Below are 15,105 nucleotides of genomic sequence, written 5' to 3' on the forward strand. Positions count from 1 at the left end.
TTTTGTTTTGTTTTTTCCGAGACAGGGTTTCTCTGTGTAACAGGTCTAGCTGTCCTGGAACTTGCTCTGTAGACCAGGCTGGCCTAGATCTCAGAGATCCACCTGCCTCTGCCTCCCAAGTGCTCGGATTAAAGGCGTGCGCCACCACTGCCCAGCAGAATGATTTTTATATGTCTTTCTTCTATTTTTTGTTTTGTTTGGCTTTAATTTTTTTTATTTCAAAGTTTTTGGGTTTTTATTTTTTAATTTCACACACAGTACCACCTCCCTCCCCTCCTCCGGTTTCCCTCCCCTTTCCCTGAGGATGAGGACTCCCATGGGGAATCAACAAAGTCTGTCACCACAGTTTGAGGCAGGACCAAGGCCCTCCCCTCTGTATCAAGGCTGAGCAAGGCGTCCCTACAGAGGGAATGGGCTCCGAAAAGCCAGTTCATGCACTAGAGATAAATCCTAGTCCCACGGCCAGTGGCCCCAGACTGCTCAAGCCACAGAACTGTCACTACATTCAGAGGACCTAGTTTGGTCCTATGCAGGTTTCCAGGTGCCAGTCCAGAGTCCATGAATTCCCACTAGCCAGGTCAACTATTTCTGTGGGTGTCCCCATCATGATCTTGACCCCTTTGCTCATCTTCAACTGGACTCCATGAGCTGTGCCCAGTGATTAGCTGTGGATCTCTGCATCTGCTTTCATCGGGTACTGGATGAAGGTTCTATGATGACAATTAAGGTGGTCATCAATTTGATTACAGGGGAAGGCCAGGTCAGGCACCCTCTCCACTATTGCTAGGAGTCTTAGCTGGGGTCATCCTTGTGGATTCCTGGGGGTTTCCCTAGCACCAGATTTCTCCCTAAACCCAAAATGGCTCCCTCTTTCAAGACATTTCTTTCATTGCTCTCCCTCTCTGTCCCTACCCCAACTCAACCATCCCATTCCCTCAGGTTCCCTCATGTTCTCCTATAGCTCCCTTTCACCATCCCCTTCCCTCCCCCTCCCAATTTATTCAGATCTTATCCATTTCCCCTTCCCAGGGGCATCCATGCAATGTCTCTCTTAGGGTACTCCTTGCTACCTAGTTTCTCAGGGCTTGTGGATTATAACCTGCTGATCCTTTTCCTTATGTCTAATATCCACTTAGGAATGCGTATATATCGTATTTGTCTTTCTGAGTCTGGATTACTTCACTCAGGATGTTTTTTTTTCTAGTTCCATCCACTAACCTACAAATTTCAAGATGTCATTGTTTTTTACCACTGAGTAATACTCCATTGTGTAAATGTACCACATTTTCTTTATCCATTCTTTGGGCGAGGGGCATCTAGGTTGTTTTCAGGTTCTGGCTATTATGAATAAAGTTGCTATGAACATAGTTGAGCAAATGTTCTTGTAGTATGAATGTGTATCCTTTGGGTATATGCCCAAGAGTGGTATTGCTGGGTCTTAAAGTAGATTGATTCCCAGTTTTATGAGAAACCACCACACTCATTTCCAAAGTGGCTGTACAAGTTTGCTGGTGGAGGAGTGTTCTCCTTACCCCACATCCTCTCCAGCATAAGCTGTCATCAGTGTTTTTGTTCTTAGCCATTCTGACAGGTGTAAGATGGTATTTCAGAGTTGTTTTGACTTGCATTTCCCTGATGGCTAAGGATGTTGAGCAATTCTTAACTGTCTTTTGGTCATTTGTGTTTCTTCTATAGCTCCGCTTCCAGGGGATCCGCCATTTGTGATTCTTCTATAGCTCCGCTTCCAGGGGATCCGTCACCCTCCTGTAGCCTCCATAGGCATTGCATACTCATGGTGCACTTAGTAGATATACACTCACAGATATAAAATAAAAATACTTTTTAAAGACGAGATATGACTTACTAAAAAAATGAAGAAAACAAGCCGGTCAGTGGTGGTGCACACCTTTAATCCCAGCACTTGGGAGGCAGAGGCAGGTGGATCTCAGTAAGTTTAAGGCCAGCCTGGTCTACAGACTGAATTCCAGGACAGGTAGGATTGTTATAGAGAAACCTTGTCTCGAAAAAACAAAATATAAAATGAAGAAAATATTCCGCGATAGACTAAAAGAAATATGAAGTACCGACAGAGCAAATTTAACAAAATGTAAGTAAAACCATAATGATAAAATTACAATGTCTTATTTCCAAATCTCACAGAAGACCCTAATGAACAGAGAGGTAGGACCATTTTTATGCATCAGAAGACACAATATGCCACACTAAGTCAGTACATAGCTGTAATGAATTCCAATCAAAATAACAAAGGGCTGTTATTAGAACTGATAAGCTGGTTTTAAACTCTATATGGAGGCTAGTCATGCAACATACACCGGTAAGCCCAGCAGTTGAGAGGTAGAGGCAAAAGAATCAGGAGTTCAAATTCATCCTTAGACACACAAAGTTTAAGGCTAGCCTAGGATATAGGAGACCCTGTCTCAAAAGAGCCAAATTATTAAGAATGGTAATAAATTTTTACGTAGAGATGTGTGCAGTGGCAAATATCTATATTCCCAACTACTTAGGAAGCTGAAGTAGGAGGACCATTTAGCTTATGATTTTGATAACAGCTTGGGTATCATATATAAGACCTCATCACTCAAAAAACATTTTTAAAAAGTAAGTTGGGCATGGTGGTGCATGCCTTTAATCCCAGCACTGAGGTAACAGAGGCAGACAGATCTCTGTGTATCTGACACCAGCCAGAAAGTAAATTTCAGAGCCTATCTCATTAACTTAATTATTTTAAAAATTGTCTTGGGGGAGGGACTCATGGGGTTTCTCCCTCTCTGAGGATCTATGTGAAATTAATGGTTGCTGGTGGAGGGTGAGAGATTTTCTTCAGTGGTATGAGCACTGCCATACCAACTCAGAGAATAAACTCAGATCCTCAGGCTTGGGGGAAAGCATCCCACTGAGTCATCTCACTGGCCCTCAACTGTCTTAAAAATAAAAACTGGCGGCTGGAAAGACAGCTTAGTTGGTAAAATATTTGCCAAACATGCATGTGGACCTAAGTTTAATTCCAAAAAGCCCAGGCATGGTGGTATTATTCTCTTGTAGTCCCAGGATTGGGGAGGTGGAGAAGGTGGCTCAGGCTAAGATGTGGGCTGGAGATCCCAGGACTGGAGAAGTGGCTCAGGCTAAGATGTGGGCTGGAGATCCCAGGACTGGGAAGGTAGAGAGGGTGGCTCTGGCTAAGATGTGGGTTGGAGATGGAACACAGCTATAAACTGCTTGCCTAGCTTGCACAAAACTCTGGGCTTTACTCCAAGACAGAAAAACAAAAGTAAAAAATAAAACAATAAAAATAAGAACTGATTATCAGAAGATGCCAGTCCAGATAAGCCAGAGTAGAGGAGATATTTACATCATGTTACAGATAATATCAAGACTATCAATATCAAGTCGGGTTGTAGACAGAAGTTTCTGTCCCATCTGATCCTGCAGTCCTTCAGTACCAAAGAACACACAGAGGCTTATATTAATTATAAACTGTTTGGCCTATTAGCTCAGACTTATTATTAATTAACAATTACAACTGAAATTAACCTATAATTCTTGCATATGTTTAGACATGTGGCTTGGTACCCTTTCTCAGTAAGGCATCTCATCTTACTTCCTCTGCATCCGGCTGGTGACTACATCTCTGCCTTTCCTCTCTCCCATCCCATACTTCCTGCCTGACTACTGGCCAATCAGCATTTTATTAAATTAATATGAGTGACAAATCTTTACAAGGTACAAGAGCATTATCCCACAGCACGGGGTTGTAGTGGTGCCCACCTTTAATCCTAGCACTTGAGAGGCAGAGGTGGGTAGATCCCAAGTGAGACCTTGTCTCAAAAAAAGTGGAGAGGAGTGGGGTTAGAGAAATGGCTCAGTGGTTAAGTACACTAATTGCTCTTGATGAGGATCGGGATTCAGTTCTCAGCACCTATATGGAGGCTTGCAACCATCTATAACTCCAATTCCAGGGTATCCAATGTCCTCTTCTGACCTCTGCACACACACACGTGGTGCGTGTACACTCGCATAAAACACTTAAACACACTGAACAGTGGTGGCACACACCTTTTAATCCCAGCACTTAGGGAGGCAGAGGCAGGTGGATCCCTGTGAGTTCAAATACAGTCTGGTCTACAGAGCAAGTTCCAGGACAGCCAGGGGTACGTAGAGAAACCCTGTCTCAAAAAACATCAAACAAACAAGCAAAACATTCAAATACATAAAAAATAAGTCTTTTAAAAGGCCTATTGATTAACTGGGCTGCGGTGGCACATTAATCCTAGCACTCGGGAGGCAGAGTCTGGCAGATCTTTGTGAGTAGGAGGCCAGCCTGGTCTACAGAGTGAGTGTCAGGACAGCCAGAGCTATTCAGAGAAATCCTCAAAAAAAAAAAAAAAAAAACCAACCAAACAAAAACAAAAACCAACAAAAACCCCTACTGATTAATAAATAGAATATAAACAGTCTATTAAAAAAAAAAGGTCACGGTTTGTATAGACACTTCACAGAAGTAAAGATTAGCATGGCCCACCAAGAGAGATAGCTCAGTGGGTGGGAGCTCTTCAAGAGGACTCAGATTCAATTCCCAGCACGCACATGGCAGGTCAAGACTGTAACTCCGGTTTCAGGGGATCTGATACCCTCACACATACATACATGCAGGCAATACACCAATGTACATAAAATAAAAATAAATAATTTTTAAAAAGGTTAGCATGGCTAATAAACATATGAACTTGTTCTCAACCTAATTACTAGATAACTAAATGTAAAATAGAGCCATAGTTTTACACCCCCAGACTGGTAAAAAGAGGAACTCTGGCAGCTCCAAGCACTGACAAGGGCACCAAGTCAAGGGGTCCTCTGAGCGGCACTCTAGAAAAGCAGTGAGAGACTGTCAGACACTGGAGAAATGAGGCTTGTGTGTGTCCTGGGTAAGATGGCTGCTAGCAGCGCTAACTCTCAGACATCATCTACAGGGAAGTGGCTCTGTGAGCAGTGATACAGTCATACAATGGAACTGTTTCAACAATGAACTTGAACGAAGTTAGCTATGCGTGGCAACATGAATAAATCTGATGATGAGCCAAAGGCGTTGGCTGCCAAAGATTGTATCTGCATGATTTCGTTGCTACAAAACACAAAAAACAGGAAAAATACTGGGATGAGTGAATAAGTGGGTGGTGAAGAGTCTTCAGAAAAACAAGAACAGGAGATTCACCAAAGCCAGGACTGAGCTGAAGATGGGAGGGCTGTGACAAGGAGGGCCCGAGGGTCTTAGATACTGCTCCTTGGAGACTGCACAGACGCCCTTTGCAATCTGCCACACTTGCATTTATAGTTTATTTACATTTCTGTGTGCTTTATGTCACAGGAAATGAAGAAGGAAGGAGTTGCCTCAGCTCAGGGCAGCCCAGGGCTTGTGAGAGGCAGAGCTCTCCGGCAGCGCAGGGACAGCTGTCAGGAAGCTGAATGCCTGTGAAGGTTCCTCTGGCACTCACAAAGGATGTGTAGGCCAGATGAGTCAGAGGTCTGCTCTGTCTCTCCAGCCTCCCTCCAGGGAGCGACAGGAAAGTACCTGAGAGGAACCACCACATATACTTTCATAGTGTGGTGCTGTGGCTACGGCCCCTTCTCCAAGCAAAGGAGGTTTCCTCAAAGACTCTATAGCCAGGCGGTCTCACCCGGGTGGAAGGAATGGAAGGCGCAGGTAGAGGCTTGCAAGATGTGTGCAGTAAGGATTCGATCTGTGATGTTCTCCTCCCCCACCCCCAGACACTTGGATTTGTCTTAAGTCTTATATCTATACCCTAGGCCCAGGCTTTGTCTAGGGGAACCTCCAGGGCTTACGTTACTCTCAAAAGCCTTTTCTGTATTCGGCTGACCTGCCCATCTGTATCAGGGATGAAGCTGCAACTTCGTGTCCATCAATAGGGGACACTCACAGCAACATGACCCGAGTGGGAGCAACTGGCACTTTCTAGCTACTGTGCTGGGGCTGTAGCTCAATGGGAAAGCATTTGCCTAACATCGGCAAGACCATGGGTTCCGTCAGTGTAAACAATAAATGGAAACCCTTTTACCAATAAAAATCTAAAAGAAAAGAAACAAACCTAGAGGGCAGAAAGGCTCTCCACACTTTCAGATCAAACACAGGAAACTGTGTTCCTTCCCAGGCCTTGGCTCAGGGAGGCTGCCCTCGCTGCCACTTTTCCTCAAGTGCCAGGAGCCATCTCTGAAGACATCACAACGGCAGGCAAGTCAGGGAACTTGCTCTGGGCTTTGGGTTTCCTTTCTCAGTAGAAAAAAGGGTGTAAGGCCCAGCAGTGATTGTGCACACCTTTAATGCCAGCACTCAAGAGGCAGAGGTAGGTGGGTTTCTGTGAGTTCAAGGCCAGCTGGTCTACAGAGCTAGTTCCAGGACAGAACTAGTCAGAGCTACACAGAGAAATCCTAAAAAAAAAAAAAAAAAACCTTAAAACAACAAACAAAACAATGACAAAAAAGGAGAGTAGGGGGGGGCGGGGGGAGAAGAAAGGGAAAAGGGAAGGGAGTAAATTTGTCCCTAGGGCAGAACCTGGAGCTCCTGTCGGCCACTCCCAAACCTTGTCTCACACACTGGGATCCAGAAGGCAAAGCAATTTGCTCCCTGAGAGCCATTGGTCCTGTGGTGGGTGAGAGCACCTTCAGAGCTCTGGGGGTAAACAGAGCTGACCAGACTCCCATGATCAGTGGTGGCTAAGAGGAGTGTCAGGAGCCAGGCAGGCGGCATGGTTTTGACCCAGAGCCCTAAAGCAGGGGCAGATTCACAGTGAGTAGCAAAGCTGAGACTTACTCAGGCTTCTCTGAGCCTCAGTTCTCCCACTTAAAAATGGGTCTACTTTTCCAGCTCTGTACCACAAATGGTAGAAGTGTTCAATACATGATAACCATCACATTATGAACTCCTCTTTCAGGCTGTAGGAATACAACCAGGACTCCCACCACCCACTACACACAATCTTGCAAATGAGGCCCTGGACTTGGGGCAGTTCAAAGAGGTGGTCAGCTATGGGAGCTGGTCCAGAGTCCCAAGAGGGAAGATGAGGCTATACGAAACCCCTAGGTGGGCCTTGGACATCCACAGACCTCAACTGTTCAGTTAGCCTAAAGGATCCACCACATGGCTCCGGGTCAAAGAACCCCTAAATCCTCTAGCCCAGGGCTTGACATACATGTTAGCCACTGGGCTGGTCCCCAAAACAGTGAACTGCAGCCTAGTTCACACTCAGAGGACTCGTAGGCCCAGCATCAAAATGTATTCTCATCCAGACCTCTTTCATATTTTACAGAATGGATGCTGTAATCATAGTGTGCATGGCCGCAGTCCCTGATTGAATTTAGGACAGAAAGCAAGGAGAAAATGGCCGGTCCTCTAGGGATTGTTCCAGGTACCCTAAACTTGACCATGGCATCCTGATCTTTCTCCCCTGGCAGGCTGAAAGGAAACTTCTGCCAAGACGGAGGTAGACTTTGGTTTCTGGAAGCAGATGGCCACTGGAATCCACTGTCTGTCATTCACTGAGCCTCACGATGCCCTGGGGCCACAGTCTTCTACTTCCACAAATTTGACTCACCTAGTCAACCACATGCCTCCAAAACACAGCAGGAATTTGGGGTTTCAAACAAAAGCCTTTCTCACTAGATGGCAGTCCCTGGCTACTGGACACAAATACAGTCCTTGATGTGGGTTCTATGTAAGAAACCTTCCCCACTAGGGCTGGAGAGATGGCTCAACAGCAAAGAGCTCTAGCTCCTCTTCCAGAGGACCCTGATTCAATCCCCAGTATTCATATAGCAGCTTCACAACCACTCAAGACTCCAGTTCCAGGGGATGTGACATCTTCTGGTCCCCTGGGGTACCAGGCACACACATGATACATACATACATGTTGACAAAACACTTATACACATAAAATAATAAATAAAGATTAAAAAAAACTTCTCCAACATAAAGTACAGTGAAGGCCAGATGATGCCAAGGTCTCTGCCAGCCCTGACCTCCAGACGCATTTATTTTCACAAAATCATCCAGGCTAGATGGCTGTACCAAGGGTGTGTCCTGGCAGAATTTCATGGCAGAAACTGAGGGAACCAATTGGGACCACCCAAACTACTTGAGCACCTGGATACGACTCTCTCCACCCCCTCCTTAGCCTATCCAGGCCCCACATTCCCCTCTCACTCTAATCAACACTTCCTATTAGACGTCTTCCTAGAACCTCCAGCTGGATTCCAAGCTCCTGGCTCCTTCACACACGGCTTGCACCATCATGAGCATCTCATACTCGCTGACCTGCTCTAGACTAAGCTCGGCCAAGCCGGACCAGGGGCTGTGTACAGTCAACAGCCAGCTCCAGCACCAGCACACAGGAGGCACTCAGTAACTGCAGGCTCCAGCCAGGCCTGACTGACCGAGATGGACCAAGATATTATTTAGCTATGTCCCCCAGTCAGTTCACTTAGCAGTCCGTGCCCTAGAAGACTAAAGATCACCCATCAGGGCTGCTGTCAGTAGCTCTCTACCTGGACACTGGTGATGCTCAGTGGAGCCTGCTGTCCCTTCAGTGCCAAGCAAACCCTGGCTATCGAGACAAGGGTCATCTCTGATTTATTAAGAGGCAGTGGTCCCTCCTGAGACTATGTCTTCGCATTCCTATGGGTCCTAGGACCAGCCTTAGGCCCCATCCAACTACCCCAGCCTGGCCTGGTCCCAGCCCACTACAGGGTGGGTATGCTATGGGGACTGGATTTTGTGTCGTCAAAAGGCCAAGCAGAACTCAGTCATCGGCCCTGAAGTCTTGAGAGGTGGTACGTGGAGGGGCTGGATGGGCCAGCCAGCCCTCTCATAGTTGTGGTCTGCTCCAGCTCGGGACCCAGCCTATCCACTGAAGCTAGGAGTCTTGTTGATGAGGTCTGCCGTCAAGCCCACTCCTGCTCATCTTCCCATGCAAGCAGGTCTCCATCCGTGTGGCAGGGCTGTGGCCCCATGGCTGCTTCTACCCAACAGCTGTGTGGAACGGATGTCACCTGGGCCCAGTGTAGCCATATGGGTGGCGCAGCAACAGGCTTTGATGGCTGGGCAGCACGTGAGTGTGGTAGTGTTCCACCATGCTGCCCACACTTGTAAACAGAACCTCCCCTTCCAGGTAGAACTTAGAATCCTACAAGACAGAAGACATCACGCTCAGCAGGGCCTGACTAGCCCATTGCCTCAAGCCTAAATCCCCTTCCTCTACCCCCATTTTCTCAAAGGGGAAGGACAGCAGTAACAATGGCGCCAAGCACGCTTGCTCCCAGCTGCCCATGTCTCCCCCCCGCCCCGTACCCGACCTGCCTGCCCACACAACAGGCCTGTGTTCCTGAGCTCTGCCATCAGTACCCACACACTGGCCCCTAGGGTTCAGTGTGAAACCTGCTCTCAGGGCAAGATCTGTGAATAAAGCCAAGGGCCAAGGAGAGCTACCCAGCACTTCTAGAGTAAGCCAAGGACAAGGCAGGGTTAGGAGAGGAGGGAGCCTAAGGCCACGGGGAAGAGACAGAGGGCAAAGGACAGAGCAGAGCTGAGGGTATGGAGGTACCAGTCCAGTTCCCCACTGCCACTTCCTGTAAGGGGGACTCACTTGGCTCTTGCTTGGAGGACAATGTCCCTACCCCACCCTCAGAGCAGGGCCCAGTCCCTCACCTTCTCAAAGATGCGATAGTTCCTCACTTTGTTAGAGCTCTCGTCCCACACGACCAAGACCTACAGGGAGGGAAATGCGGAGCAGAAGGATTAGAGGCAGCTGCAGGACTGACCACGCCCCACATGGCCTCCCTACTCATTTAGCTATGAGAACAGAGAGAGGGTGCTGCTGGGCAAGGGTCCCAGAGGAAGAACCGCAGGCTCTGCGGCACACCTGCCTGTAACAGCAGCCTACCTTCCCTGACTTGGTGGAGGAGTTCCGAATGCAATACAGCCCGTCCTGAGGCTCTCCACGCGGATTCGTAGCTTTGAACAACCTAAAATAGAACAGCCGTGTTGGTGGGGGAACCTCCCTCAATGGCTTTCATGGGCATCTTCCAACCCCCCTCTACCACTCTGGGTTTCAGGGTGTAGCAGAGGTTATAAAGCAGAGGGGCTTAGGAAAGCAGCAACAACAACAAAGCCCCATTCGGACCCGTTGCTACCGCATCTCCTTGCTCAGGCCACAGGCTGGAGCCTGGGCTTGCCCAGCACCAAAGTGAGTAAGGGAGACAAGTAAGGACTGTCACACTGTCACAGCAAGGGCCAGAAGCGCTGTGCACTAACCTTTCTACCTCGCAGGATTCTGTGGTGTTGACAAACACTGAGTTAGGCAGCGGCACCTGAAAGAGGCCAGCAGTGGTCACTGTCAGAGCATGAGCGAAATATCACTGCTCCTCCAGCTGGCTGCCACCCGCATCAGAATACAGGGCTTTGCGTGGTATCATCTCCCACAAAGCTAGCGTTATACAGCCCCTTGCTCAGGACAGCCAGCCAGGGCCCCAGCCCCCAGCTCTCCATGTCTGCCCACTTGCTGACTGGCTGCGACCTGAGCTCCCACTCTGCCTTGCCTTCTCATAGTCCTCGTCCGAGTCCTCCTCGCCAGTGTCAGCCTGGGAGGGCTGTCGGGGCTTCTCAAAGGAGAAGTTCCTGAAGCTCTGCCCATCAGGGGGTGATCGCCTGGAGCAATGAGGAAGACCATCATATCACCCTCAGACACAGACAGGTCACCCCTTCCTCTCCTCCACACAAGTCCTAGCTTAGCATCAGAATCTTGGTGTCAGCTTCTCTGTGGCTGTAACTGCTCAGGACCGCAGAGCACTGAGACTCGAGCTCACTGCCCAGAGCAGGAAGGGGTTATCGTAGATCTGAAAGCCCAACTAGGAAATCAGGCCTGCCATCAATACAGCTGAGCACCCGGGCTGGGCCCCTGCGCTCAGAAGTTATCACAGAGGGGACAGGTGCACAGGGCCCTGCCAGGGCCCAAGATCTACTACTGATTGTCTTTGGGACTCTGGCAGTCCCAGCTCTCAAAGCTATGATGGCGTGGACAGATTGGAAGAGGCAAAACAGCGCACTCTGACCCAAGGGACACCAATGGAAGAGCCAAGCCTCCTGCACAGGTGGCAGGTGGTCCTCTGGAGCCTAAGCTCCAGGCCTTTGAGGGAGAATGAAAGGAAACCACACATGGCTAGCCCACAGAGGCACTGCCCCAGTCAGACTCACTGGAGATGGGGGAGAGGTGTCTTTTCTGGTCTAGGCAGCACTGCAGGCCGAACTGTAGCCTCAGGGATGGGTATCTTCTGCACAGGAGGCCTGGGGGCCACAGGGGGCACAAAGAGTCCGGGTTTGGCTGCCTCCCTTGGGGAGGCTTCTTCAGTTATCTTCAGGAACTTGGGCTTATTGGCAGGTACGGGTGGGGGCTCAGATGTGGGCGGCCCTCGGGAAGACAGGTGGAAGGACTTGAGTTTGTCACAGTTCCTAGAGGTGGCAATGGCCATGGCAGTGGAGCTGGAGACAGAGCTAGTCCCGTGACCAGGGTTCCAAGGTTCTGGGCTGGGGGTCATACTGTCTCGGAAGCAAGGTTTCCGGAGGCTGGGCATGGTGGGTACATTGCTCAGTGGAGGGTCACTCATTCTCCGAGGGGTAGCAGGCACCCTGAGGCCAGGATCTGCTCGCCTCAGGCCCAGTGGGTCCTTCTTGGCATCATCAGGGGCAGGGCCAGTATCTGGAAGGCCTCGCTTAGGGGGTGGGGGTGGAAGTAAGGGGCTTGGGCTTTTGGAGGTAAAGGAGTGGGCACGGGGCAAATCAGAGAAGGCTGGCTTCCGAGGTACAGGCACAGGGGGTGGTGGGTACGCTGGTGGATGTGTCAGGGTATCTGCAGAATTGAAAAAAAAAAGTTGGCATCACAAAGAGGCTGGACCACCACCACCCTCTACTACAACAGGCAGCAGAAGCCAATCATGTCTGCACCCCTCATGGCCCTACCTGCAGCCGGCCAGCAGCAGCTGATTCAGTATGCATCCTTCATAGTCTCACCCTTGCCCTACCTAATGGCCAATATCTAGACCACTACCCCGCTCTCCCTGAGCCCAGACCATCAGTGCTACCTTGCCAATATAGGTGGAACTGTCTTTGAAATTTCCTGCTTTATGAAAAAGTCTGCCAGATACTATGGGCCTGTAGGCTGAAGATGGATGCCCCAACATTACAGAAGAACTTTGGGTGACTGTCCAGGCAGTGAGATGTCTCTGTCAATTCTAAAGTTTTGGAAGTTGCTTACAATGCACTTCCTGTTTACTTAGGTAATATTATATCCTTCTGGAGTCTTTGATGGAGTTGAAGAATAGATAGTTATAGTTTTCCTTAGTCATAATAAAAGATAAAATAGATATAAATATTGTAACTATAATTCTTCCTTGATAACTGTTTTACTGTATGTAATCTTGCTATGTTAAAGTTAAAATCTTCCTTTTCATTTAGACAGAAAAGAGGATGTGACGTGGGATCCCCCTCTGGATGCTGTGAACACCATTGGTTAATAAAGAAGCTTCTTTGCAGCGCAGAATAGGGCAAGGTGAGAATTCTAAGCAGAGAGAGGAAGAGAAAGTAGGTGGAGTCAATGAGATGCCATGTAGCCACCACAGGAGAAAGACGCTGGACACTGGATGGAACCTGACCGGTAGGCCACAATCACGTGGAGATATACAGATTAATAGAAATGGTTAATTTAACATGTAAGAGCTAGCTAGAAATATGCATAAGCTAATAGGTCAAGCAGTATTTTAATTAATACAGTTTCTGTGTGATTATTTTGGGTCTGGGCGGCTGGGAAACGAATGAGCGGCCTCCGCCAACACTACCTGGCCCTCACCATCCATCCCCATGAAGGTCATCCAGACCAAGTTCCTACAGCCTAGATGTCACATGAAGAGCTATCAAGGCTCTTCTCTCACACAGGGTGAAGTAAACAGAAGTTAAGAGCGAGGAGTCCCAAGCCTGAGCAAGGGGAAGGGTGACTTCTGAACAAAAGAGGTGAGCAGGAAGGGCCAGAACCACTGGCAGGAAGCTGAAAGTCTGTGTTTATAACAAACTAAAAGCACTGTGTGACATTTAGTCCAGGTGTCATATGGGTCATCAGGAGAGCTGGTCCAGGAACTGTGGGAATGACAGGAGTGAGGACTGAGGCTCAGGTGTCCCTCAGTCACGGGGAGGGGTAAACACAGGAGACAGAAGAGCAGGAAGTGCCAGAGTGCCAGGTACAGGGAGGCATGAGGCAGTGGTGAGTAGTGGAGGTCTAGAGAGGAGGGGGGAGTGGTGGAGAGGGCTCAGTGCAGGAAGAGTGGCAGAGAGGGTTCAGTGCAAAGAAATGGTAGAGAGGGTTCAGTGCAGGGGAGGGGCGGAGAGCGTTCAGTGTAAGGGGAGTGGCAGAGAGGGTTCAGTGGAAGGAAATGGCAGAGAGGGTTCAGTGCAGGGGGAATGGCAGAAGGGGTTCAGTGCAGGGGAGGGGCGGAGAGAGTTCAGTGCAGGGGGAATGGCAGAGTGGGTTCAGTGGAGGCTGCAGGTACTTTGCACATGTCTACCTATAGCTCAGGCCAGAAACTCTTCACTTTCCCTCTCTTTGGAGGTGGGTGGTCAAGTTGAGGCCTGAGACAAGAAGATATGGGAAGAGGAAATAAAAAGGAACGGTTTGGTAGCTGCAGGAGTGTCACTAGAGCCGGCCCCAAGGAAGGGAGTAAGGACACCAGTGCCCACAACTAGCGGGAACAATGGTGAAAAGAGGCATGGGGAGGCAAAGGCCAAGGCCCTGGAGGATGGGAAAAAAAGATGGAAGATCACCCCCAAGACATGATAGACAAGACAAAGCTGGAGTGTTCTGAGGAACAGGGAAAGTACGAGATGTGAAGAGGAAAAGGTCTGAGGCAGGACAGAGACGCCCTGGCCTTTCCTGCACAGCCCTGGCCGGCCCTGTCACTCACACACGACTGTCCGTACGCTCGTCTGCCCCAGAGGCTGTACTTCAGGCGGTGCGGTGGACACTGAGGCCACAGCTGTCAGCCTGGTCTACAGCTATGGTCCACAGAGAGCTTGTTGCCACGGGCAATGGACCTGCCTCAGAACAGCTCCCTTCTCAATGTCCCTCCGTCTTCAGTCTCGGCCTCCAGAACCACCCATGGCTTCACCTGACCCTCCATCCATACAAAGTCAGCTTGGGAGGTAGCAGGAGAAGATGAGCAGTCAATCAGCCCTGAACCTCTGAACACTTGGACCACAGAAAGGAAACTGAGATCGCCCAGAGCAAGGCCCGCAGCCTTTTAGGCATGGTGGGACATGTTTTTAATTTCATTCTTAGGAGGCAGAGACAGTCAGATCTCTTGAGTTTCAAGTCAGCCTGGTGAGGAAAGACTAGGACAGCCAGAGCTATAGACAGACCCTGTCTCAAACAACAAAGAAACGAAAAAGACACACCAGCAGAGGAGAGGCTCTATTCTTGTTCCCAGTCCCCAGTCCCTACCCACCAAGGGACCCCAAGGCCTAGCGACCCTACTTACCCTCAAGCTTCATGGGCCCTGGGGAGTCAGGCTCCAGATACGAGTCATCTTCATCTTCATGTTCATAGTCTACAGGCAGTGAATGGAAGAGGAGACACCACATAGCCCAGGTGCGCTGCATGCACAGGATGGCATGGCCCCCTGCGCTTTGTCACAGTGCTCCACTCATCAGAACAGGGCACTCAGGGGGCATGGGGCTTTGAAGACGAGGGGGTAGGGTTTGAAACCTGAACTCACACTGCTGGAGGTCCGAGGCAGAGAAACCGCATCCCTCTGCCAGAGGGCAGAGCAGGGAGCAAAGTTAAACATGCCATTTCTCTCCTCTAGGCAGCCCGCGTGGGCTCAATGTCAGCAGTCAAGAGGATACATGGCAGGGGCAGAGATGGCCTTACCTTCGTTGTCTGTGGGGTATGGAGAGAGGCTGATATCTATAGGTCGCTCAACGGCACCATAGAAGCTGTCCGTGTCTGAGCTAGAGTCACTGAAACCCGGAGCAGGGAA

The 15,105-nt window shown here is 49.4% G+C and overlaps 1 protein-coding gene across 5 annotated transcripts in view; it reads right to left on the reverse strand.

Annotated features, from left to right (window-relative positions):
• Positions 1 to 8,005: 8,005 nt before the first annotated feature.
• Positions 8,006 to 15,105, reverse strand: part of Sh3bp2 (SH3 domain binding protein 2) — a 36,637-nt gene continuing 29,537 nt past the window's right edge. For all 5 annotated transcript variants that reach the window (XM_087909107.1, XM_087909108.1, XM_087909109.1 and 2 more), the window contains exons 6-13: positions 14,997 to 15,085; positions 14,605 to 14,673; positions 11,279 to 11,930; positions 10,624 to 10,732; positions 10,340 to 10,395; positions 9,969 to 10,050; positions 9,734 to 9,793; positions 8,006 to 9,212 (exon numbers count right to left, since the gene is read on the reverse strand). In XM_087909107.1, coding sequence (XP_087765233.1) covers positions 9,075 to 9,212; positions 9,734 to 9,793; positions 9,969 to 10,050; positions 10,340 to 10,395; positions 10,624 to 10,732; positions 11,279 to 11,930; positions 14,605 to 14,673; positions 14,997 to 15,085 — 1,255 coding nt within the window. In that variant the 3' untranslated portion in view covers positions 8,006 to 9,074. The remainder of the gene's footprint in view (positions 9,213 to 9,733; positions 9,794 to 9,968; positions 10,051 to 10,339; positions 10,396 to 10,623; positions 10,733 to 11,278; positions 11,931 to 14,604; positions 14,674 to 14,996; positions 15,086 to 15,105) is intronic.

This window comes from Myodes glareolus, chromosome 8 (assembly GCF_982192425.1).
Source record: "Myodes glareolus chromosome 8, mMyoGla1.1, whole genome shotgun sequence".
Classification (NCBI taxonomy): domain Eukaryota; kingdom Metazoa; phylum Chordata; class Mammalia; order Rodentia; family Cricetidae; genus Myodes; species Myodes glareolus.